Source organism: Patagioenas fasciata, chromosome 35 (assembly GCF_037038585.1).
Source record: "Patagioenas fasciata isolate bPatFas1 chromosome 35, bPatFas1.hap1, whole genome shotgun sequence".
Classification (NCBI taxonomy): domain Eukaryota; kingdom Metazoa; phylum Chordata; class Aves; order Columbiformes; family Columbidae; genus Patagioenas; species Patagioenas fasciata.
Window position 1 is genome coordinate 3,245,817 of NC_092554.1, and position 24,927 is coordinate 3,270,743.

The window sequence follows — 24,927 nt, forward strand, 5'->3', positions numbered from 1 at the left end:
GGCACCGGGGGCGGCCACCTTCCTTTCCGGCGGCGCGGTCGCAGTGGAGCCGGGGTGAGGCCGGGCGGGCGGCGCGGGCCGGGCCCGGGGCCGGGCCGGGGGATGCTGGGGCCGCTTCACCGCGGGTCGGGGGGTCCCGGGGGTTGGCGGGGGATCCCGGGGAAGAAACCGCGGCCTAGCGCGGGGCCTGCGGCCGCTCCGCGCATGCGCGGGGGGACACTCCGGACCGTGCGGAGGCGCAGCGCCCCCTGGCGGCGGGGCGGTGGGCGCATGCGCGGAGCTGAGGAGGGCGACACGTGGGGGGAGCGTGGGCTCCTTTTGGGGGTCCCAGCGCACTAAACCACCCGAGAGGGTGATTTGGGGGCCCCCTAGAGCCCTATGGGGGGGTCCCGACCCGCGGCATTAAGCTGGGGGGCGCTGGGGGCTGTTTTGAGGGGTCCAGGAGCCCTGAGGAGGTGGGGGGGGTGATTTGGGGGGGGTCCTGGGTCCCCATGGGGTCTAGCAAACTCCCCCCAAACCAACCAGCCCCGCTTTAGGCGCCAAGAGATCCCCCCAAACCACCCCCCCTTAATAAAGGTCTAAGAAACCCCCCCAAAACCAACCCAACCCCCCCATAAGGACTCAGCAGACCCCCCCCAATAATTATGGGGCAGCTCTTAACCCTTTGGGGAGTCCCCAAATCGTTCCCGGGAAGGGGGGGGGGTGGTTATTCCTCACTCCAAAAGCCCCATTTTGGGGGAAGGGGGAGCCCCAAAAACACGATTGACCCCCCCCCAATCTTCTGACCCCCCCATATCTCGTGTGTCCCCCCCCAGTCACGATGCCGGTGGCACGGAGCTGGGTTTGCCGCAAAACTTATGTCACCCCCCGCCGGCCCTTCGAGAAGTCCCGGCTGGACCAGGAGCTCAAGCTCATTGGTGAGTCTGGGGGGGCCCCAGTGTCCCCCAATTGCCCCTCAGTGTCCCCTGATTGCTCCTGGGGGTCTCCCAGTGTCCCCATCTTGCCCCCCAGTGTCTCCCAGTTGCCCTTGCGGGTCCCCCAATTGCTCCCTGAGTTCCCCACCTTGTCCCCCAGTTCCCCCCAGTGTCTCCCAGTTACCCTTTGGGGTCCCTCAGTTGCCCCCCAGTGTCCCCTAATTGCTCCAGGGGGTCTCCCAGTGTCCCCATTCTTCCCCCCAGTGTCTCCCAGTTGCGCTTTGGGGTCCCTCAGTTGCCCCCCAGTGCCCCCTAATTGCTCCAGGGGGTCTCCCAGTGTCCCCATTCCTCCCCCCAGTGTCTCCCAGTTGCCCTTGGGGGGTCCTCAGTTGTTCTGGGGTCCCTACCTTGTCCCCCAGTTGCCCCTGGGGGTCCCCGTCTACCCCCCAGTGTCTCCCAGTTGCCCTTGGGGGTCCCCCAATTGCTCCCTGAGGTCCCCACCTTGTCCCACAGTTCCCCCCAGTGTCTCCCAGTTACCCTTTGAGGTCCCTCAGTTGCCCCCCAGTGTCCCCTAATTGCTCCTGGGGGTCTCCCAGTGTCCCCATTCCTCCCCCCAGTGTCTCCCAGTTGCCCTTGCGGGTCCCCCAATTGCTCCCTGAGTTCCCCACCTTGTCCCCCAGTTGCCCCCAGTGTCTCCCAGTTGCCCTTTGGGGTCCCTCAGTTGCCCCCCAGTGCCCCCTAATTGCTCCTGGGGGTCCCCCAGTTGCCCCCGGGGTGTCCCAGTTGCCATGGGTGCTCATCGTGTCCCCCCCAGTGTCTCCCAGTTGCCTTTGGGGGTTCCCCAATTGCCCCCCAGTGTCCCCTAATTGTTCCTGGGGGGTCCCAAGTGTCTCCCAGTTGCCTCCCAGTGTCTCCCAGTTGCCCCTGGTGTCCCCAGTCCCCCCACCTTGTCCCCAAATGGACCCAAAATGTGGGTGTTTCCCCCCAGGGGAGTACGGGCTGCGCAACAAGCGCGAGGTCTGGAGGGTCAAGGTCAATTCCAGTTGGCTCTCAGTGTCTCCCAGTTGCTCCCAGTGTCTCCCAGTGTCCCCAGCACCCCCAATCCCCCCCCGTTGTCCCCAAACTGACCCAAAATGTGGGTGTTTCCCCCCAGGGGGGTATGGGCTGCGCAACAAGCGCGAGGTCTGGAGGGTCAAGGTCAATTCCAGTTGGCTCCCAGTTGCTCCCAGTGTCTCCCAATTGCTCCCAGTGTCTCCCAGTTGCTCCAAGTATCTCCCAGTGTCCCCAGCACCCCCAATCCCCCCCCATTGTCCTCAAACTGACCCAAAATGTGGGTATTTCCCCCCAGGGGAGTACGGGCTGCGCAACAAGCGCGAGGTCTGGAGGGTCAAGGTCAATTCCAGTTTGCTCCCAGTATCTCCCAGTATCCCCAGCACCCCCAATATCCCCCGTTGTCCCCAAACTGACCCAAAATGTGGGTGTTTCCCCCCAGGGGAGTACGGGCTGCGCAACAAGCGCGAGGTCTGGAGGGTCAAGGTCAATTCCAGTTGGCTCCCAGTTGCTCCCAGTGTCTCCCAATTGCTCCCAGTGTCTCCCAATTGCTCCCAGTGTCCCCAGCACCCCCAATCTTCCCCTGTTGTCCCCAAACTGACCCAAAATGTGGGTGTTTTCCCCCAGGGGAGTACGGGCTGCGCAACAAGCGCGAGGTCTGGAGGGTCAAGGTCAATTCCAGTTGGCTCCCAGTTGCTCTCAGTGTCTCCCAGTTGCTCCCAGTGTCCCCAGCACCCCCAATCCCCCCTGTTGTCCCCAAACTGACCCAAAATGTGGGTGTTTCCCCCCAGGGGAGTACGGGCTGCGCAACAAGCGCGAGGTCTGGAGGGTCAAGTTCACGCTGGCCAAGATCCGCAAGGCTGCGCGGGAGCTGCTGACGCTGGACGAGAAGGACCCGCGCAGGCTCTTTGAGGGTGGGCGTTTCCCCCCCATTTCCCCCCCATTTCCCCCCCATTTCCCCCCCATTTCCCCCCCATTTCCCCCCATTTCCCCCTCATTTCCCCCTCGTTTCCCCCCTGTTTCCCCCTCTTTTCCCCCCGATTTTCCCCCCATCTTTCCCCATGGAACGTGTTGTTTCATATTGTGGTGGTGGACAAGGGGCAGATGAAGTTCAATTGTCCCCCACTTCCTCCGCCACTTCCCCCGCCATTTCCACTTCCCCCCCCCAGGGAACGTGCTGTTTCATATTGTGATGCTGAACAAGGGGAAGATGAAGCTCACTTCCCCCCCCCTTCCCCCCCCCTTCCCCCCCCCCAGGTGCTGGACGAGGGGAAGATGAAGCTCAATTGTCCCCCAGTCCCCCCATTTCCTCCCCATTTCCTCCCCATCTCCCCCATTTTTTCACCGTTTCTCCCCATTTTTTCACCGTTTCTCCCCATTTTTTCACCCTTTTCCCCCATTTTTTCACCCTTTTCCCCCATTTTTTCACCCTTTTCCCCCATTTTTTCACCCTTTTCCCCCATTTTTTCACCCTTTTTCCCCATTTTTTCACCATTTTCCCCCTTTTTTCCCCTCCCCCCCGCCAGGAAACGCCCTCCTCCATCCCCTGGTCCGCGGGGGGGTCCTCGACGAGGGGAAGATGAAGCTCAATTGTCCCCCCACTTCCTCCACATCACCCCTATTTTTTCATCTATTTCCCCCGTTCTTTCACCGTTTTTCCCCGTTTTTTCACCATTTCCCCCCATTTTTCCTCTCCCCCACCCAGGAAACGCCCTCCTGCACCCCCTGGTCCGCGGGGGGTCCTGGACGAGGGGAAGATGAAGCTCAATTGTCCCCCAGTCTCCCCATTTCCTCCCCATTTCCCCCATTTTTTCACCGTTTCTCCCCATTTTTTCACCGTTTCTCCCCATTTTTTCACCATTTCTCCCCATTTTTTCACCGTTTCTCCCCGTTTTTTCACCATTTCCCCCCATTTTTCCTCTCCCCCCCCCCAGGAAACGCCCTCCTGCGCCGCCTGGTCCGCGTGGGGGTGCTGGACGAGGGGAAGATGAAGCTGGATTACATTTTGGGGCTCAAAGTGGAGGATTTCCTGGAGCGGCGCCTGCAGACCCAAGTGTTCAAGCTGGGGCTGGCCAAGTCCATCCATCACGCCCGCGTCCTCATCCGCCAGCGCCACATCCGGTGGGTTCCCCGCCCCACCGGGGACCCCCCCGCGACGTGAGGGACCCCCCAAAATCCACCAGAACCCCCCAAATCCGATGGTTTCGCCCCAAAACGTTCGGCAAGGGTCACTGCGGCAAGCGCCGTACACCTTGCGAAGGGGACGGGGGCCCAGCACAGGTAACCCCCCCCAAATTAAAACCTGGGGGAGCCACATGCTCCCCAAGACCCCTCCCTTAAATTTTGGGGGGCTCATTTTGATCTGCACCCCAAAATTGTGCTCCTACCCTCCATTTTCAACCATCCCCCCATTTACGCTCTTCCATTTTCAGTATGGACACCCCAAAAATTGGGGGTCTGTACCCAGGTAACCCCCCCAAATTAAAACCGGGGGGGGGCCACACGCTCCCCAAGACCCTCCCTTAAACTTTGGGGGGCTCAGTTTGATCTGCACCCCCAAATTTTGCTCCTACTCCCCCATTTCCCACCCAAATTGCACCTTCCCAGTCTCATTCTGGATACCCCAAAAATGGGGGAACTGCACCCACATAACCCCCCCAAATTAAAACCTGGGGGGGGGGACACATGCTCTCCAAGACCCCCCCTTAAATTTGGGGAGGGCTCATTTTGATCTGCACCCCCAAATTGTGCTGCTACCCCCATTTTTTGGGGTCCCCCATCCCATTTAGGACCCATTCCCCATTGACTTTGATGCTCCTGGATGGTCCTGGGGGGTGTTGATTTTTGGGGTATTTTCCTCATTTTTGGCCATTTTTCCACATTTTTTAGGCGTCTCCCCCATTTTGGGGGTGTTCCCCCCCATTTCTATGTCCTTGACCCCCCGTTTTGGGTCATTTTCCCCGTTTTAGGGTGTGGAACCAGGTGGTGAACATCATGGGCCTACATTCCCCATTGAGTTTTTTGCCCGTTTTCCCCCATTTTTGGGGGCTGTTTTTCCCCATTTTTCGACTGTTTTTCCCCGGTTTTGGGGTGCCCCCCCATTTTGGGGGTGTCCCGCTCTATTTCCAGGTCTCTGCCCCCTCCATTTTGGGTCATTTTCCTCTCTTTTAGGGTGCGGAAGCAGGTGGTGAACATCACCTCGTCCATCGTGCGCCATTGAGTTTCTGGGTTGATTCCCCCCATTTTTGGGCCGTTTTTCCCCATTTTTTCACCGTTTTCCCCCATTTTTTTGCCATCCCCCCCATTTTGGGGGTGTCTCCCCCCATTTCCTGGTCTCTGCCTCCCCCATTTTGGGTCCTTTTCCTGTATTTTAAGCTATGGAAGCAGGTGGTGAACATCACCTCGTCCATCGTGCGCCATTGAGTTTCTGGGTTGATTCCCCCCATTTTTGGGCCGTTTTTCCCCATTTTTTCACCGTTTTTTCCCCATTTTTTCACCGTTTTTCCCCATTTTTTCACCATCCCCCCCATTTTGGGGGTGTCCCACCCCATTTCCTTGTCCCTGGCCCCTGTTTTCCCGGTTTTAGGGTGCGGAAGCAGGTGGTGAACATCACCTCGTCCATCGTGCGCCATTGAGTTTCTGGGTTGATTCCCCCCATTTTTGGGCCGTTTTTCCCCATTTTTTCCCCATTTTTTCCCCATTTTTTCCCCATTTTTTCCCCATTTTTTCCCCATTTTTTCCCCATTTTTTCCCCATTTTTTCCCCATTTTTTCCCCATTTTTTCCCCATTTTTTCCCCGTTGCCCCCATTTTGGGCCGTTTTTCCCCATTTTCTGGTCTCTGTCCCCCCCTTTTGGGTCCTATTCCTGTATTTTAAGCTGTGGAAGCAGGTGGTGAACATCACCTCGTCCATCGTGCGCCATTGAGTTTCTGGGTTGATTCCCCCCATTTTTGGGCCGTTTTTCCCCATTTTTTCACCTTTTTTCCCCATTTTTTCCCCATTTTTCCCCTTTTTTTTCCTGTTGCCCCCATTTTGGGCCGTTTTTCCCCATTTTCTGGTCTCTGTCCCCCCCTTTTGGGTCATTTTCCTGTATTTTAAGCTGTGGAAGCAGGTGGTGAACATCACCTCGTCCATCGTGCGCCATTGAGTTTCTGGGTTGATTCCCCCCATTTTTGGGCCCTTTTTCCCCATTTTTTCACCGTTTTTCCCCATTTTTTCCCCATTTTTCCCTATTTTTTTCCTGTTGCCCCCATTTTGGGGGTGTCCCCCCATTTTCTGGTCTCTGTCCCCCCCTTTTGGGTCATTTTCCTGTATTTTAAGCTATGGAAGCAGGTGGTGAACATCACCTCGTCCATCGTGCGCCATTGAGTTTCTGGGTTGATTCCCCCCATTTTTGGGCCGTTTTTCCCCATTTTTTCACCGTTTTTCCCCATTTTTTCCCCATTTTTCCCCATTTTTTTCCTGTTGCCCCCATTTTGGGCCGTTTTTCCCCATTTTCTGGTCTCTGTCCCCCCCTTTTGGGTCATTTTCCTGTATTTTAAGCTGTGGAAGCAGGTGGTGAACACCACCTCGTCCATCGTGCGCCATTGAGTTTCTGGGTTGATTCCCCCCATTTTTGGGCCGTTTTTCCCCATTTTTTCACTGTTTTTCCCCATTTTTTCACCATCCCCCCCATTTTGGGGGTGTCCCCCCCCATTTCCTTGTCCCTGACCCCCCGTTTTCCCGGTTTTAGGGTGCGGAAGCAGGTGGTGAACATCACCTCGACCATTGCGCACCATTGAGTTTCTGGGTTGATTCCCCCCATTTTTGGGCCGTTTTTCCCCATTTTTTCACCATTTTTCCCCATTTTTTCACCATCCCCCCCATTTTGGGGGTGTCCCCCCCCATTTCCTTGTCCCTGACCCCCTGTTTTCCCGGTTTTAGGGTGCGGAAGCAGGTGGTGAACATCACCTCGACCATTGCGCACCATTGAGTTTCTGGGTTGATTCCCCCTATTTTTGGACCGTTTTTCCCCATTTTTGGGCCGTTTTTCCCCGTTTTTTCACCATTTTTCTCCATTTTTTCACCATCCCCCCCATTTTGGGGGTGTCCCCCCCCATTTCCTTGTCCCTGACCCCCCGTTTTCCCGGTTTTAGGGTGCGGAAGCAGGTGGTGAACATCCCGTCGTTCATCGTGCGCCTGGACTCGCAGAAGCACATCGACTTCTCCCTGCGCTCCCCGTACGGGGGGGGGCGGCCCGGCCGCGTCAAGAGGAAAAACGCCAAGAAGGGCCAAGGGGGGGCCGGGGGGGGCGAGGATGAGGAGGAGGATTGAGCCCCCCCCAAAAAATGGGGAGTTCCCCCCCAGATTACGGTGAGTTTGGGGCATTTTGGGGATGGTTCAGGGGCTTTTTGGGGGTGTTTTTTTATGGCTGGGGGGGTAGGAAAAGGGGTGGGGGGGGCAGGAGACAAGGAGGGTAGACCCCCCCCCAAAATATGGGGACCCCCCCCAAATATGGGGAGCCCCCCCAAATTAATGGTGGGTTTGAGGGGGATTTGGGGATGGTTTTAATGGGATTTTGGGGATGTTTTTCAGGGCTGGGGGGGTAAGAAAAGGGGTGTGGGGGGGTGAGGATGAGGAGGGTTGAGCCCCCCCCAAAATATGGAGAGCCCCCACCCCAAAAAAATGGGGAGCCCTCCCCAAATTACGGTGAGTTTGGGTCATTTTGGGGTGGTTTTGGGGGTGTTTGTCAGGGCTGGGGGGGGCAGAGGATGAGGAGGGTTGAGCCCCCCCCCAAAATAATGGGGAGCCCCCCCAAATTTACAGTGAGTTTGGGGGGATTTTGGGGGAGTCTCAGGGTCTATTTTGAGGGGGTTATTTAATTTTGGGGGGGTTCAGGGTCTATTTTGGGGGGGTCATGGTCTATTGGGGGGCATTCATGGTTTATTGGGGGGGTTCATTGATCATTGGGGGGGGTTTCAGGGTCCCTTTGGCGGGGTCATTGATCTTTGGGGGGTTTCAGGGTCTATTTGGGGGGGTTCATTGATCTTTGGGGGGGTTTCATGGTCTATTTGGGAGGGTTCAGGGTCTCTTTGGGGGGGCGTTATTTAGTTTTGGGGGGGGTCATTGATCTTTGGGGGGTTCAGGGTCTGTTTGGGGGATTCATTGATTTGGGGGGGTTTCAGGGTCTATTTGGGGGGGTTCATGGTCTGTTTGGGGGGGTCATGGTTTATTGGGGGGCGTTCATGGTTTATTGGGGGGGTTCATGGTCTGTTGGGGGGGACATTGATCTTTGGGGGGGTTCATGGTCTATTGGGGGGGTCATTGGTCTTTGGGGGGGGTTCATGGTCTATTGGGGTTCATGGTCTATTTGGGGGGGGCTCATTGATCTTTGGGGGGGTTCATGGTTTATTTGGGGGGGATCATTGATCTTTGGGGCGGGTTCATGGTCTATTGGGGGGGTTCCTGGTCTATTTGGGGGGTCATTGATCTTTGGGGGGGTTCATGGTCTGTTGGGGGGGGCTCATGGTTTATTTGGGGGGGATCATTGATCTTTGGAGGGGTTCATGGTCTATTGGGGGGGTTCCTGGTCTATTTGGGGGGGTCACTGATTTTGGGGCCCCCCATGATGGAAGCACTGGGCGCCGACCCCCGTGATGACACCTGTGCCCCCCCCAGGGCCTTTGACACCCGGGGGGGCTGAGGGGGCCCCGGGGGGGACACACGGACACCGGACCCACGGACGTCGGCTTGGGGGGGCCCCATTGACCCCCATTTCTCTCCGCAGGTCCCGATGCCGGGGGGGGGACAATAAAAGGAGTTGAACCAATGGGGGCTCTGAGCTTTATTTTGGGGGGGGGGGGGGGGGGCACAATATTGGGGATCACAATTGGGGGGGGGGCACAATTTTGGGGGGGTTTGGGGAGGGTTTTTTGAGGGGGTCCCAACTGGGAAAGAGGGGGGTCCAGACCCCTATTTTTGGGGGGTGGAGGGGGTCAGATTTGGGATATTTTGGGGTGATTTTGGGGTCATTTTGACTCCATTTCGGGGTCATTTTGGGGCCATTTTGGCTCAATTTTGGGCCCGATTTTGGGTCATTTTGTGTCACTTTGGGGGTGTTTCTTGTGATTTTTGTGCTTGGGCCATTTTGGGTTGATTTAAGGGCAGTTTGGGGCATTTTGGGTTGATTTGGGGCCATTTTTAGGTTGGTTTGGGGCCATTTTAGGCTTGTTCGGGGGCCATTTTGGCTCAATTCGGGGCCATTTTGGGTTAATTTGGGGGCGTTTCTTCTGATTTTTGTGGTTGGGCCGTTTTGGGTTGATTTAAGGGCACTTTGGGCCATTTTGTGGCCATTTTGGGTTCATTTAAGGGCAGTTTGAGGCCATTTTTGGCTCATTTTTGGGCCATTTTGTGTCAGTTTTGGGGCGTTTCATCCAATTTTTGTGCCGGTTTGTGCCATGTGGGGCACTCTGGGTCAGTTTTAGGGCATTTTGGGCCATTTAAAGTCGAATTTTGGGTGTTTTGGGTCCTTCCCCCCCCAACATGGAAGGGCAACTTCCGCCACACTCAACATGGCGCTTCCCGCGCCGGAAGCTTTGCGTCACGTGCCTCGGCACCTACCAATAGCCGCGCAGCTTCGCGCCGGAAGCGCGGCGCTGGCCCCGCCCACCCGGGCTGTTGGCGGGAGAACGCGGGTGAGCGCGGGTCCGGGGAGGGGGGTCCGATCCTGAGGCGATTTTGGGGGGTCCTGAGGGGATTTTGGGGGTCCCGGGGGGGCTTTTAGGATCCTGGAGGGTTCTGAGGGGGTTTCGGAGGGGCTGGGGGGGTCCCAGGATCTGGAGGGGCCTCGCAATTTGGGAGGGGGGAGCGCTGAGGGGTCCTCAGGGCCGGAGGTTGTTCCGGGGGGTCCCTGTGGTTTGGGGTCCCGGATGTGGGGGGGGTCCTTGTGGTTTTGGGGTCACTGGGAGGTGGGGGGGGGGGGTCAGGGGGGTCCCTATGACCAGAGGTTGTTCCTGGGGGGGGTCCCTGTGTTTTTGGGGGTCCCTGTGATACGGGGGGGGTCCCTGGGACCTGGGGGAGTTTGGGGGGTCCCTGTGGTTTTGGGGTCACTGGGATGTGGGGGGGGTCTCGGGGGGGTCCCTGTGTTGTGGGGGGGTCCCTGGGACCTGGGGGAGTTTGGGGGGTCCCTGTGTTGTGGGGGGGTCAGAGGGGGTCCCTGGGACATGGGGGGGTTTGGGGGTGGTGTCCCCATGTTTGGGGTCCCCATGCCATGTTGTGACCCCCCTGCCCCCCCAGGATGGAGCCACCACATTTGGGGCTGCCCGGGGGGCCCCCCCAGGCCAAGCGCTGGCAGGGGGGGTCCCCATATTTGGGGTCCCCATGCCATGTTGTGACTCCCCCAGGATGGAGCCACCGTTGGGGTCACTTGGGGGGCCCCCCCAGGCCAAGCGCTGCCAGGGGGGAACCAGGGGAAGTCCCTGGGACATGGGGGGGGGTCCCTGTGGTTTGGGGGTGGTGTCCCCATGTTTGGGGTCCCCATGCCATGTTGTGACCCCCCCAGGATGGAGCTGCCGTTGGGGTCGCTTGGGGGGCCCCCCCAGGCCAAGCGCTGGCGGGGGGGGCCGGGGGGGTCCCACACCCCCTCCCAGTTCGAGGAGGAGCTGGCGCAGCTGGAGGAGCTGGAGGAGGAGGAGGAGCTGGAGGAAGAGCCCCCCCTGGGGCCCAGTCAGTGGGGCAGGGGCTGTGGGGGCTATGGGGCAGGGGGGGGCTGTGGGGAGCTATGGGGCAGGGGGGGCTGGGGAGGTTATGGGGGTTTGGGGGGCACAATAGGGAGTTTGGGGGGTTATGGGTGTCTGGGGGGCTATGGGGCAGGATGGGTGGCTATGGGACTATGGGGGGACTATGGGGGCTTGGGGGGCACAATAGGGGGTTTGGGGGGACTATGGGGGTTTGAGGGGGTTGTGGGGGCTTGGGGGGCACTGGGGGGCGTTATGGGGGCTTGGGGAGGGCTGGGGGGGTTATGGGGGCTTGGGGGGCACAATAGGGAGTTGGGGGGCACTATGGGGGTTGTGGGGGGCTATGAGGTATCTATGGGTCTCTCCCCAGCCAGTCAGCTTGTGGGTCAGGGGTCTCTATGGGTCTGTATGTGTATCTATGGGTCTATACGGGGTGTTTATGGGTCTCTGTGGGTCTGTACGTGTCTCTGTGGGTCTCTGTGGGTCTGTACGTGTATCTGTGGGTCTCTATGGGTCTGTATGTGTATCTGTGGGTCTCTATGGGGTGTTGATGGGTCTCTATAGGTCTGTATGTGTATCTATGGGTGTCTATGGGGTGTCTATGGGTCTGTATGTGTATCTATGGGTCTCTGTGGGTCTGTATGTGTATCTATGGGTCTCTATGGGTCGTTTATGGGTCTCTATGGGTCTGTATGTGTATCTATGGGTCTCTATGGGGCGTTTATGAGTCTCTGTGGGTCTGTATGTGTATCTATGGGTCTCTCTGGGTCTGTATGTGTATCTATGGGTCTCTATGGGGTGTTGATGGGTCTCTATGGGTCTCTATGGGGCGTTTATGGGTCTCTCTGGGTCTCCCCCAGCCGGTCAGTTTGTGGGTCCCGTGAACCCCAAGTGGCTCCGCCCGCCCCTCCCCCCGCAGCCCCCGGACCCCCTGACGTTCCTGCAGCTCGACGTGGATCATTACACCGGTACGGACCCCCGGGACCCCCCCACCCATGGGACCCCCCCCCGGGACCCCCTCATGAGACCCCCACCCATGGGACCCCCCCGGGACCCCCCCATGAGACCCCCACCCATGGGACCCCCCCAGGAGCCCCTCATGAGACCCCCACCCATGGGACCCCCCCAGAGACCCCCTCATGAGACCCCCACCCATGGGACCCCCCCGGGACCCCCTCATGAGACCCCCACCCATGGGACCCCCCCGGGACCCCCTCATGAGACCCCCACCCATGGGAACCCCCCCGGGACCCCCTCATGAGACCCCCACCCATGGGAACCCCCCCGGGACCCCCACATGAGACCCCCACCCATGGGACCCCCCCGGGACCCCCTCATGAGACCCCCACCCATGGGACCCCCCCGGGACCCCCCCACCCATGGGAACCCCCCCTAGAGCCCCCCAAACCCCCTGAGCTTCCTGCAGCTCCACATGGATCGTTACACCAGTATGGACCCCCCACCCATGGGACCCCCCCTTGGAGCCCCCACCCATGGGACACCTCCCACGGGACCCCCCCACCCATGGGATGACCCCCGGGACCCCCCCTGAGACCCCCACCCATGGGAATCGCCATAGAGCCCCCCCACTCCTGGGACCCTATGAGACCCCTCCCCACCCATGGGAACCCCCCTAGAAACCCCCTGAGACCCCCACCTATGGGAACCCCCACCCATGGGAATCCCCCCTAGGATCCCCCCAATCATGGGATCCCCACCCATGGGACCCCCCCTGAGACCCCCACCCATGGGAACTCCCACCCGTGGGAATCCCCCCTAGGACCCTCCCATCCATGGGACCCCCCCCACCCATGGGAAATCCCCCCTAGGATCCCCCCAATCATGGGACCCCCACCTATGGGACTCCTCTCACCTATGGGACCCCCACCCATGGGAACCCCCATAGGACCCCAAACCATGGGACCCCCCCAGACCCTCACCCATGGGAACCCCCCCATGGGAACCCCCTGAGACCCCCACCCATGGGACCCCTTGGGAACCCCCCAGGACCCCCCCACCCATAGGACCCCCCCAGTCATGGGACTCCCATCCATGGGACCCCCCCACCCATGGGAACCCCTGGGACCCCCACCCATGGGAACGCCCATAGGACCCCAAACCATGGGACCCCCCCAGACCCTCACCCATGGGAACCCCCCCATGGGAACCCCCTGAGACCCCCACCCATGGGACCCCTTGGGAACCCCCCAGGATCCCCCCACCCATAGGACCCCCCCAGTCATGGGACTCCCATCCATGGGACCCCCCCACCCATGGGAACCCCTGGACCCCCACCCATGGGAACCCCCATAGGACCCCAAACCATGGGACCCCCCAGGACCCTCACCCATGGGTACCCCCTAATCATGAGACCTCCCCCCCACCCATGGGACCCCAAATCATGGGACTCACCCCAGGTCCCCCCCCCACAAGCACCCAGGGACCCCCTGAAACCCCCACCCTTGGGACCCCCCACCCACATAAACCCCCACATTGGGGGGATGGGGGGGTCACCCCCATCTCCCCCTACCTGGGGGTGACCCTGCCCCTCCCCCCCCCAGGTACAGCCCCCCCCGGGATTCCGGGGGCCCCCCCGGGCCCCTCCCCCATCCTGCGCCTTTTTGGGGTGACGGGGGCGGGAAACAGCGTCTGCCTGCACGTGCACGGCTTCTGCCCCTACTTCTACGTGCTGGGCCCCCCCGGTGAGTGACGGCCCCCCCAGGGGGACCCCAAAACCCCCCTGACCCCCCCCGACCCCCCCTGAACCCCAGAACCCCCCCTGAACCCCAATATCCCCCCTGAACCCCCAAACTGCCCCCTGAACCCCAACCACTTTCTACTCCTATTTCTACATTGTGGGCCCCCCCCAATGAGTGACAACCCCCCCCGGGGACCCCAAAACCCCCCCTGGGGACCCCAAAACCCCCCTGGGGTCCCCAAAACCCCCCCTGAACCCCAAAACCCCCCATGAACCCCCAAACTGCCCCCTGAACCCCAACCACTTCCTGCTCCTATTTCTACATTGTGGGCCCCCCCAATGAATAACAGCCCCCCCCGGGGACCCCAAAACCCCCCTGGGGACCCCAATATCCCCCTGACCCCCCCCAAAACCCCCCTGACCCCCCCCAAAACCCCCTTTGGTGCCCCCCTAACCCCCCCCGCTGACCCCTCCATTGCCCCCAGGGCAGGACCTGGACTCACCCGCACCCCCTTTCCTTGTGTCCCCCCATTTCCTGACCCCCCCCAAATTTTCCGGGTGGGGGGGGAGGAGCTCAGGGGACCCAGCCCGTGCCCCCCCCGCCCCGCTGACCCCCCCGTTGCCCCCCAGGTTTGGAGGCGCAGCACCTGGCGCCGCTGCAGCGGGAGCTGGAACAGGGGCTGCAGCGCGACCTGCGCGGGGGGGACCCGGGGGGCGCCCCCAAATCCGCCGTGCTGGGGCTGGAGCTCTGCTGGAAACAGAGTGAGTGACCCCTGACCCCCCCTGAGACCCCCAAACCCCCCCTGAACCCCCCTGAACCCCAAACCCTCCCCATAACCCCCCCATAACCCCCCTGAACCCCCAAACCCCCCCATAACCCCCCTGAACCCCAAACCCTCCCCATAACCCCCCTATAACCCTCCTGAACCCCCAAACCCCCCCATAACCCCCCTGAACCCCAAACCCTCCCCATAACCCCCCCATAACCCCCCTGAACCCCCAAACCCCCCCATAACCCCCCTGAACCCCAAACCCTCCCCATAACCCCCCTATAACCCTCCTGAACCCCCAAACCCCCCCATAACCCCCCTGAACCCCAAACCCTCCCCATAACCCCCCCATAACCCCCCTGAACCCCCAAACCCCCCCATAACCCCCCTGAACCCCAAACCCTCCCCATAACCCCCCCATAACCCTCCTGAACCCCCAAACCCCCCCATAACCCCCCTGAACCCCAAACCCCCCTGAACCCCAAACCCGCTGTGCTGGGGCTGCAGCTCTGCTGGAAACAGAGTGAGTGACCCCTGACCCCCCCTGAACCCCCCAAACCCCCCCATAACCCCTCTGAACCCCCAAACCCCCCTGAACCCCAAACCCCCCCATATGGGGTTCCAGGGTCCCTCCCCCTGTCCGTTTGTCCCCGTGTCCGTCTGTCCTGACCCCCCTGTCCCGCTGTCCCCAGGCATGCTGGGGTTCCAGGGGGCCGTGTCCGTCTGTCCTGACCCCCCTGTCCCGCTGTCCCCAGGCATGCTGGGGTTCCAGGGGCCGTGTCCGTCTGTCCTGACCCCCCTGTCCCGCTGTCCCCAGGCATGCTGGGGTTCCAGGGCCCGTGTCCGTCTGTCCTGACCCCCCTGTCCCGCTGTCCCCAGGCATGCTGGGGTTCCAGGGGCCGTGTCCGTCTGTCCTGACCCCCCTGTCCCGCTGTCCCCAGGCATGCTGGGGTTCCAGGGGCCGTGTCCGTCTGTCCTGACCCCCCTGTCCCGTTGTCCCCAGGCATGCTGGGGTTCCAGGGACTGTGTCCGTCTGTCCTGACCCCCCTGTCCCGTTGTCCCCAGGCATGCTGGGGTTCCAGGGGCCGTGTCCGTCTGTCCTGACCCCCCTGTCCCGCTGTCCCCAGGCATGCTGGGGTTCCAGGGGCCGTGTCCGTCTGTCCTGACCCCCCTGTCCCGCTGTCCCCAGGCATGCTGGGGTTCCAGGGCCCGTGTCCGTCTGTCCTGACCCCCCTGTCCCGCTGTCCCCAGGCATGCTGGGGTTCCAGGGCCCGTCCCCCTGTCCGTTTGTCCGCGTGTCCGTGGCTCTGCCGCGCCTGCTGGGCCCCGCGCGCCGGCTCTTGGAGCAGGGGCTGCGCTGGGGGGCGCTGGGGGTGCACCCCGCCCCCCCCTTCGAGAGCAACGTGGACTTCGAGATCAGGTCAGACCCCCCAGTTAATTAACCCCAATTAACCCCCTTGTCCCCAAACTGATCCCTGGGGTCCCCAAACTGTCCCTGGGGGTTTGGGGGTGCACCCCGCCCCCCCCTTTGAGAGCAACGTGGACTTCGAGATCAGGTCAGACCCCCCAATTAATTAACCCCAATTAACCGCCTTGTTCCCCCAATTAACCCCAATTAACCCCTTTGTCCCCCCAATTAACCCCAGTTAACCCCCTTGTTCCCCCAATTAACCCCAATTAACCCCCTTGTCCCCCCAATTAACCCCAATTAACCCCCTTGTCCCCCCAATTAACCCCAATTAACCCCCTTGTCCCCCCAATTAACCCCAATTAACCCCCTTGTCCCCCCAATTAACCCCCTTGTCCCCCCAATTAACCCCAATTAACCCCAATTAACCCCCTTGTCCCCCCAATTAACCCCCTTGTCCCCCCAATTAACCCCAATTAACCCCGTTGTTCCCCCAATTAACCCCCTTGTCCCCCCAATTAACCCCAATTAACCCCCTTGTCCCCCCAGTTAACCCCAATTAACCCCCTTGTCCCCCCAATTAACCCCAATTAACCCCCTTGTCCCCCCAATTAACCCCCTTGTCCCCCCAATTAACCCCAATTAACCCCCGTGTCCCCCCAATTAACCCCAATTAACCCCCGTGCCCCCCCAATTAACCCCCATGTCCCCAAACTGATCCCTGGGGTCCCCAAACTGTCCCTGGGGGTTTGGGGGTGCACCCGCCCCCCCCTTCGAGAGCAACGTGGACTTCGAGATCAGGTCAGACCCCCTAATTAATTAACCCCAATTAACCCCAATTAATTAACCCCCGTGTCCCCAAAATCAACCCCAAATTACCCCCCGTGTCCCCTGGGGTCCCCAAACTGTCCGTGTGGCTCTGGGGGGGCAGCCCCGTGTCCCCCTGTCCCCTCCATGGCCCACTGGCCCATGTCCGCGTGTCTGTCCCATGTCCCCATGTCTGTCCCCATTCCCCGTATTTGTCCCCATGTCTGTCCCACATCCCCGTGTCCCCACGTCTGTGCCGTGTCCGTCCGTCTGTCCAGGTTCATGGTGGACGCGGGGCTGGTCGGTTCTGTCTGTCTGTCTGTCTGTCTGTCCCATGGTGTCCATCTGTCCGTCCAGGTTCATGGTGGATGCGGGGCTGGTCGGCTGCTGCTGGGTGGAGGTTCTGTCTGTCTGTCTGTCTGTCCCATGATGTCCGTCCATCCATGCAGGTTCATGGTGGATGCGGGGCTGGTCGGGTGTGTCTGTCTGTCTGTCTGTCCCATGATGTCCGTCTGTCCGTCCAGGTTCATGGTGGATGCGGGGCTGGTCGGGTGTGTCTGTCTGTCTGTCTGTCTGTCCCATGATGTCCGTCTGTCCGTGCAGGTTCATGGTGGATGCGGGGCTGGTCGGGTGTGTCTGTCTGTCTGTCTGTCCCATGGTGTCCGTCTGTCCGTCCAGGTTCATGGTGGATGCGGGGCTGGTCGGGTGTGTCCGTCTGTCTGTCCCATGGTGTCCGTCTGTCCGTCCATGCAGGTTCATGGTGGATGCGGGGCTGGTCGGGTGTGTCTGTCTGTCTGTCTGTCCCATGGTGTCCGTCCGTCCATGCAGGTTCATGGTGGATGCGGGGCTGGTCGGGTGTGTCTGTCTGTCTGTCTGTCTGTCCCATGGTGTCCGTCTGTCCGTCCAGGTTCATGGTGGATGCGGGGCTGGTTGGGTGTGTCTGTCTGTCTGTCTGTCCCATGGTGTCCGTCTGTCCGTCCAGGTTCATGGTGGATGCGGGGCTGGTCGGGTGTGTCTGTCTGTCTGTCTGTCTGTCCCATGGTGTCCGTCTGTCCATGCAGGTTCATGGTGGATGCGGGGCTGGTCGGGTGTGTCTGTCTGTCTGTCTGTCTGTCCCATGGTGTCCGTCTGTCCGTGCAGGTTCATGGTGGATGCGGGGCTGGTCGGGTGTGTCTGTCTGTCTGTCTGTCTGTCCCATGGTGTCCGTCTGTCCGTGCAGGTTCATGGTGGATGCGGGGCTGGTCGGGTGTGTCTGTCTGTCTGTCTGTCTGTCCCATGGTGTCCGTCCGTCCGTGCAGGTTCATGGTGGATGCGGGGCTGGTCGGGTGTGTCTGTCTGTCTGTCTGTCTGTCCCATGGTGTCCGTCTGTCCGTGCAGGTTCATGGTGGATGCGGGGCTGGTCGGGTGTGTCTGTCTGTCTGTCTGTCTGTCCCATGGTGTCCGTCCGTCCGTGCAGGTTCATGGTGGATGCGGGGCTGGTCGGGTGTGTCTGTCTGTCTGTCTGTCTGTCCCATGGTGTCCATCTGTCCGTCTGTCCAGGTTCATGGTGGATGCGGGGCTGGTCGGGTGTGTCTGTCTGTCTGTCTGTCCCATGGTGTCCGTCCGTCCGTCCAGGTTCATGGTGGATGCGGGGCTGGTCGGGTCTGTCTGTCTGTCTGTCTGTCCCATGGTGTCCGTCCGTCCGTCCAGGTTCATGGTGGATGCGGGGCTGGTCGGGTCTGTCTGTCTGTCTGTCTGTCCCATGGTGTCCGTCTGTCCGTCCATGCAGGTTCATGGTGGCTGCGGGGCTGGTCGGTTCTGTCTGTCTGTCTGTCTGTCCCATGGTGTCCGTCTGTCCGTCCAGGTTCATGGTGGATGCGGGGCTGGTCGGGTGTGTCTGTCTGTCTGTCTGTCCCATGGTGTCCGTCTGTCCATGCAGGTTCATGGTGGATGCGGGGCTGGTCGGGTGTGTCTGTCTGTCTGTCTGTCTGTCCCATGATGTCCGTCTGTCCGTCTGTCCGTGCAGGTTCATGGTGGATGCGGGGCTGGTCGGGTGTGTCTGTCTGTCTGTCTGTCTGTCCCATGATGTCCGTCTGTCCGTCCGTCCATGCAGGTTCATGGTGGATGCGGGGCTGGTCGGGTGTGTCTGTCTGTCTGTCTGTCCCATGATGTCCGTCTGTCCGTCTGTCCGTGCAGGTTCATGGTGGATGCGGGGCTGGTCGGGTGTGTCTGTCTGTCTGTCTGTCTGTCCCATGATGTCCGTCTGTCCGTCTGTCCGTGCAGGTTCATGGTGGATGCGGGGCTGGTCGGGTGTGTCTGTCTGTCTGTCTGTCTGTCCCATGATGTCCGTCTGTCCGTCCGTCCATGCAGGTTCATGGTGGATGCGGGGCTGGTCGGGTGTGTCTGTCTGTCTGTCTGTCCCATGATGTCCGTCTGTCCGTCTGTCCGTGCAGGTTCATGGTGGATGCGGGGCTGGTCGGCTGCTGCTGGGTGGAGGTTTCCCGCGGGCGGTTCCACCTGCGCGGGGGGGACCCCCCGGCCGCCCCCCCCGTGTCCCTGTGCCAGTTGGAGGCCGACGTGGCCTGGGGGGACCTGCGCGCCCACCCCCCCGAGGGACCGTGGCTGGGGCTCCCCCCCCTGCGCCTGCTCAGCTTCGACATCGAGTGCGCGGGGAGGAAAGGTGGGACGGACGGACACACAGACAGATGGGGGACATGGGGGGACAGGGGGACATGGGACAGACAGGGGGACAGGGGGGGACAGGGGGACATGGGACAGACAGGGGGACATGGGGGGACAGGGGGACATGGGACAGACAGGGGGACAGGGGGGGACAGGGGGACATGGGACAGACAGGGGGACATGGGGGTGGACAGGGGGACATGGGACAGACAGGGGGACATGGGGGTGGACAGGGGGACATGGGACAGACAGGGGGACATGGGGACATTGGGACACTGAGGACACTGTGGGGACAGGGGGACATTGGGACGGACATTGGGACATGGGACAGACAGGGGGACATGGGAAGGGACAGGGGGACATGGGGACATTGTGGGACTGGGGGCATGGGACAGACATGGGGACAGATGGGGACACTGAGGACATTCGGGGGACGGGGGGACATGGGGGGACATTGGATCCCAGAGGTGACACTGGGGGGTTCAGGGGGGTCTGTGGGGGTTATTGGGGTTCAGGGGGGTTATTGGTGTCTATAGGGGGTTATTGGGGTTCAGGGGGGTTATTGGTGTCTATAGGGGGTTATTGGGGTTCAGGGGGGTTATTGGTGTCTATGGGGGGTTATTGGGGTTCGGGGGGGTTATTGGTGTCTATGGGGGGTTATTGGGGTTCAGGGGGGTTATTGGTGTCTATGGGGGTTATTGGGGTTCAGGGGGGTTATTGGTGTCTATGGGGGGTTATTGGGGTTCAGGGGGGTTATTGGTGTCTATAGGGGGTTATTGGGGTTCAGGGGGGTTATTGGCGTCTATGGGGGGTTATTGGTGTCTATAGGGGGTTATTGGTGTCTATGGGGGGTTATTGGGGTTCGGGGGGGTTATTGGTGTCTATAGGGGGTTATTGGGGTTCAGGGGGGTTATTGGCGTCTATGGGGGGTTATTGGGGTTCAGGGGGGTTATTGGTGTCTATAGGGGGTTATTGGGGTTCAGGGGGGTTATTGGTGTCTATGGGGGGTTATTGGGGTTCAGGGGGGTTATTGGTGTCTATGGGGGGTTATTGGGGTTCGGGGGGGTTATTGGTGTCTATGGGGGGTTATTGGGGTTCAGGGGGGTTATTGGTGTCTATAGGGGGTTATTGGGGTTCGGGGGGGTTATTGGTGTCTATGGGGGGTTATTGGGGTTCAGAGGGGTTATTGGTGTCTATGGGGGGTGTTGGGGTTCAGGGGGGTTATTGGTGTCTATAGGGGTTATTGGGGTTCGGGGGGGTTATTGGTGTCTATAGGGGGTTATTGGGGTTCGGGGGGGTTATTGGTGTCTATGGGGGGTGTTGGGGTTCAGGGGGGTTATTGGTGTCTATGGGGGGTTATTGGGGTTCGGGGGGGTTATTGGTGTCTATAGGGGGTTATTGGGGTTCGGGGGGGTTATTGGTGTCTATAGGGGGTTATTGGGGTTCAGAGGGGTTATTGGTGTCTATAGGGGGTTATTGGTGTCTATAGGGGGTTATTGGGGTTCGGGGGGGTTATTGGTGTCTATGGGGGGTGTTGGGGTTCAGGGGGGTTATTGGTGTCTATAGGGGTTATTGGGGTTCGGGGGGGTTATTGGTGTCTATGGGGGTTATTGGGGTTCAGGGGGGTTATTGGTGTCTATAGGGGGTTATTGGTGTCTATAGGGGGTTATTGGGGTTCAGGGGGGTTATTGGTGTCTATGGGGGGTTATTGGGGTTCAGGGGGGTTATTGGTGTCTATAGGGGGTTATTGGTGTCTATGGGGGGTTATTGGGGTTCAGGGGGGTTATTGGTGTCTATAGGGGGTTATTGGGGTTCGGGGGGGTTATTGGTGTCTATGGGGGGTTATTGGGGTTCAGGTGGGTTATTGGTGTCTATGGGGGGTTATTGGGGTTCAGGGGGGTTATTGGTGTCTATAGGGGGTTATTGGTGTCTATAGGGGGTTATTGGGGTTCAGGGGGGTTATTGGTGTCTATGGGGGGTGTTGGGGTTCAGGGGGGTTATTGGTGTCTATGGGGGGTTATTGGGGTTCAGGGGGTTATTGGTGTCTATGGGGGGTTATTGGGGTTCGGGGGGGTTATTGGTGTCTATAGGGGGTTATTGGGGTTTGGGGGGGTTATTGGTGTCTATAGGGGGTTATTGGTGTCTATGGGGGGTTATTGGTGTCTATGGGGGGTTATTGGGGTTCGGGGGGGTTATTGGTGTCTATGGGGGGTTATTGGGGTTCGGGAGGTTATTGGTGTCTATAGGGGGTTATTGGGGTTTGGGGGGGTTATTGGTGTCTATGGGGGGTTATTGGGGTTCAGGGGGGTTATTGGTGTCTATGGGGGGTTATTGGGGTTCGGGGGGGTTATTGGTGTCTATAGGGGGTTATTGGGGTTCAGGGGGGTTATTGGTGTCTATGGGGGGTTATTGGGGTTCGGGGGGTTATTGGTGTCTATGGGGGGTTATTGGGGTTCAGGGGGGTTATTGGTGTCTATGGGGGGTTATTGGGGTTCGGGGGGGTTATTGGTGTCTATAGGGGGTTATTGGGGTTTGGGGGGGTTATTGGTGTCTATAGGGGGTTATTGGGGTTCAGGGGGGTTATTGGTGTCTATGGGGGGTTATTGGGGTTCGGGGGGGTTATTGGTGTCTATAGGGGGTTATTGGGGTTTGGGGGGGTTATTGGTGTCTATAGGGGGTTATTGGGGTTCAGGGGGGTTATTGGTGTCTATAGGGGGTTATTGGGGTTCAGAGGGGTTATTGGTGTCTATAGGGGGTTATTGGGGTTCAGGGGGGTTATTGGTGTCTATAGGGGGTTATTGGTGTCTATGGGGGGTTATTGGGGTTCAGGGGGGTTATTGGTGTCTATGGGGGGTTATTGGGGTTCAGGGGGTTATTGGTGTCTATGGGGGGTTATTGGGGTTCAGGGGGGTTATTGGTGTCTATAGGGCTTATTGGGGTTCAGGGGGGTTATTGGTGTCTATGGGGGGTTATTGGGGTTCGGGGGGGTTATTGGTGTCTATAGGGGGTTATTGGGGTTCAGGGGGGTTATTGGTGTCTATAGGGGGTTATTGGTGTCTATGGGGGGTTATTGGGGTTCGGGGGGGTTATTGGTGTCTATAGGGGGTTATTGGTGTCTATGGGGGTTATTGGGGTTCAGGGGGGTTATTGGTGTCTATAGGGGTTATTGGGGTTCGGGGGGGTTATTGGTGTCTATAGGGGGTTATTGGGGTTCAGAGGGGTTATTGGTGTCTATAGGGGGTTATTGGTGTCTATAGGGGGTTATTGGGGTTCGGGGGGGTTATTGGTGTCTATGGGGGGTGTTGGGGTTCAGGGGGGTTATTGGTGTCTATAGGGGTTATTGGGGTTCGGGGGGGTTATTGGTGTCTATGGGGGTTATTGGGGTTCAGGGGGGTTATTGGTGTCTATAGGGGGTTATTGGTGTCTATAGGGGGTTATTGGGGTTCAGGGGGGTTATTGGTGTCTATGGGGGGTTATTGGGGTTCAGGGGGGTTATTGGTGTCTATAGGGGGTTATTGGGGTTCAGGGGGGTTATTGGTGTCTATAGGGGGTTATTGGTGTCTATGGGGGGTTATTGGGGTTCAGGGGGGTTATTGGTGTCTATAGGGGGTTATTGGGGTTCGGGGGGGTTATTGGTGTCTATGGGGGTTTATTGGGGTTCAGGTGGGTTATTGGTGTCTATGGGGGGTTATTGGGGTTCAGGGGGGTTATTGGTGTCTATAGGGGGTTATTGGTGTCTATGGGGGGTTATTGGGGTTCAGGGGGGTTATTGGTGTCTATAGGGGGTTATTGGTGTCTATGGGGGGTTATTGGGGTTCAGGGGGGTTATTGGTGTCTATAGGGCTTATTGGGGTTCAGGGGGGTTATTGGTGTCTATAGGGGGTTATTGGGGTTCGGGGGGGTTATTGGTGTCTATAGGGGGTTATTGGGGTTTGGGGGGGTTATTGGTGTCTATAGGGGGTTATTGGTGTCTATGGGGGGTTATTGGTGTCTATGGGGGGTTATTGGGGTTCGGGGGGGTTATTGGTGTCTATGGGGGGTTATTGGGGTTCGGGGGGGTTATTGGTGTCTATAGGGGGTTATTGGGGTTTGGGGGGGTTATTGGTGTCTATGGGGGGTTATTGGGGTTCAGGGGGGTTATTGGTGTCTATGGGGGGTTATTGGGGTTCGGGGGGGTTATTGGTGTCTATAGGGGGTTATTGGGGTTCAGGGGGGTTATTGGTGTCTATGGGGGGTTATTGGGGTTCAGGGGGGTTATTGGTGTCTATGGGGGGTTATTGGGGTTCAGGGGGGTTATTGGTGTCTATGGGGGGTTATTGGGGTTCGGGGGGGTTATTGGTGTCTATAGGGGGTTATTGGGGTTTGGGGGGGTTATTGGTGTCTATAGGGGGTTATTGGGGTTCAGGGGGGTTATTGGTGTCTATAGGGGGTTATTGGGGTTCAGAGGGGTTATTGGTGTCTATGGGGGGTTATTGGGGTTCGGGGGGGTTATTGGTGTCTATAGGGGGTTATTGGGGTTTGGGGGGGTTATTGGTGTCTATGGGGGGTTATTGGGGTTCGGGGGGGTTATTGGTGTCTATAGGGGGTTATTGGGGTTTGGGGGGGTTATTGGTGTCTATAGGGGGTTATTGGGGTTCGGGGGGGTTATTGGTGTCTATGGGGGGTTATTGGGGTTCAGGGGGGTTATTGGTGTCTATAGGGGGTTATTGGTGTCTATGGGGGGTTATTGGTGTCTATGGGGGGTTATTGGGGTTCAGGGGGGTTATTGGTGTCTATGGGGGGTTATTGGGGTTCAGGGGGTTATTGGTGTCTATGGGGGGTTATTGGGGTTCAGGGGGGTTATTGGTGTCTATAGGGCTTATTGGGGTTCAGGGGGGTTATTGGTGTCTATGGGGGGTTATTGGGGTTCGGGGGGGTTATTGGTGTCTATGGGGGTTATTGGGGTTCAGGGGGGTTATTGGTGTCTATAGGGGGTTATTGGTGTCTATGGGGGGTTATTGGGGTTCGGGGGGGTTATTGGTGTCTATGGGGGTTATTGGGGTTCAGGGGGGTTATTGGTGTCTATAGGGGGTTATTGGGGTTCAGGGGGGTTATTGGTGTCTATGGGGGGTTATTGGGGTTCAGGGGGGTTATTGGTGTCTATAGGGGGTTATTGGTGTCTATGGGGGGTTATTGGGGTTCAGGGGGGTTATTGGTGTCTATAGGGGGTTATTGGGGTTCAGGGGGGTTATTGGTGTCTATGGGGGGTGTTGGGGTTCAGGGGGGTTATTGGTGTCTATGGGGGGTTATTGGGGTTCAGGGGGTTATTGGTGTCTATGGGGGGTTATTGGGGTTCGGGGGGGTTATTGGTGTCTATAGGGGGTTATTGGGGTTTGGGGGGGTTATTGGTGTCTATAGGGGGTTATTGGTGTCTATGGGGGGTTATTGGGGTTCAGGGGGGTTATTGGTGTCTATGGGGGGTTATTGGGGTTCAGGGGGTTATTGGTGTCTATGGGGGGTTATTGGTGTCTATGGGGGGTTATTGGGGTTCAGGGGGGTTATTGGTGTCTATGGGGGGTTATTGGTGTCTATGGGGGGTTATTGGGGTTCAGGGGGGTTATTGGTGTCTATAGGGGGTTATTGGGGTTCAGGGGGTTATTGGTGTCTATAGGGGGTTATTGGGGTTCAGGGGGGTTATTGGTGTCTATGGGGGGTTATTGGTGTCTATGGGGGGTTATTGGGGTTCAGGGGGGTTATTGGTGTCTATGGGGGGTTATTGGGGTTCGGGGGGGTTATTGGTGTCTATGGGGGGTTATTGGGGTTCAGGGGGTTATTGGTGTCTATGGGGGGTTATTGGGGTTCAGGGGGGTTATTGGTGTCTATGGGGGGTTATTGGGGTTCGTGGGGGTTATTGGTGTCTATAGGG

At 59.1% G+C, this 24,927-nt stretch overlaps 2 protein-coding genes and 1 non-coding gene across 6 annotated transcripts in view; all 3 read left to right on the forward strand.

The window, feature by feature from the left end:
- The first annotated feature begins 29 nt into the window (after positions 1-29).
- Positions 30-8,772, forward strand: RPS9 (ribosomal protein S9). Of its 3 annotated transcripts, XM_071801156.1 has the most exons (7): positions 30-54; positions 816-917; positions 2,068-2,096; positions 2,785-2,878; positions 3,899-4,085; positions 7,100-7,316; positions 8,731-8,772. In XM_071801156.1, the coding sequence occupies exons 2-6, from the start codon at positions 821-823 to the stop codon at positions 7,275-7,277; spliced, it is 585 nt and encodes a 194-aa protein (XP_071657257.1). In that variant the 5' UTR covers positions 30-54; positions 816-820; the 3' UTR covers positions 7,278-7,316; positions 8,731-8,772. The 3 variants fall into 3 exon arrangements, with proteins under 3 accessions (XP_071657257.1, XP_071657256.1, XP_071657255.1); XM_071801155.1 differs by lacking the exon at positions 2,068-2,096 and having other exon boundaries at positions 2,756-2,878; positions 8,622-8,772; XM_071801154.1 differs by lacking the exon at positions 2,068-2,096 and having other exon boundaries at positions 2,756-2,878.
- Positions 8,561-8,653, forward strand: LOC136114331 (small nucleolar RNA SNORD88). The gene has a single exon (XR_010653078.1). It is a non-coding gene; the product is annotated as a small nucleolar RNA SNORD88 (small nucleolar RNA).
- Positions 8,773-9,594: 822 nt separating the features above from the next.
- The window catches only part of POLD1 (DNA polymerase delta 1, catalytic subunit), a 53,975-nt gene continuing 38,642 nt past the window's right edge, over positions 9,595-24,927 (forward strand). For both annotated transcript variants that reach the window (XM_065859679.2, XM_071801130.1), the window contains exons 1-7: positions 9,595-9,637; positions 10,504-10,667; positions 11,539-11,646; positions 13,240-13,380; positions 14,007-14,138; positions 15,398-15,566; positions 18,794-19,020. In XM_065859679.2, coding sequence (XP_065715751.2) covers positions 10,505-10,667; positions 11,539-11,646; positions 13,240-13,380; positions 14,007-14,138; positions 15,398-15,566; positions 18,794-19,020 — 940 coding nt within the window. In that variant the 5' untranslated portion in view covers positions 9,595-9,637; position 10,504. The remainder of the gene's footprint in view (positions 9,638-10,503; positions 10,668-11,538; positions 11,647-13,239; positions 13,381-14,006; positions 14,139-15,397; positions 15,567-18,793; positions 19,021-24,927) is intronic.

Coding starts and splice junctions, on each gene's coding strand:
- RPS9 (XM_071801156.1), top strand. CDS start 821: ATGCCGGTGGCACGGAGCTGGGTTTGCCGCAAAACTTATGTCACCCCC. Junction 918..2,067: donor CCAGGAGCTCAAGCTCATTG/GTGAGTCTGGGG, acceptor GTTTCCCCCCAG/GGGGGTATGGGCTGCGCAAC. Junction 4,086..7,099: donor ATCCGCCAGCGCCACATCCG/GTGGGTTCCCCG, acceptor TCCCGGTTTTAG/GGTGCGGAAGCAGGTGGTGA.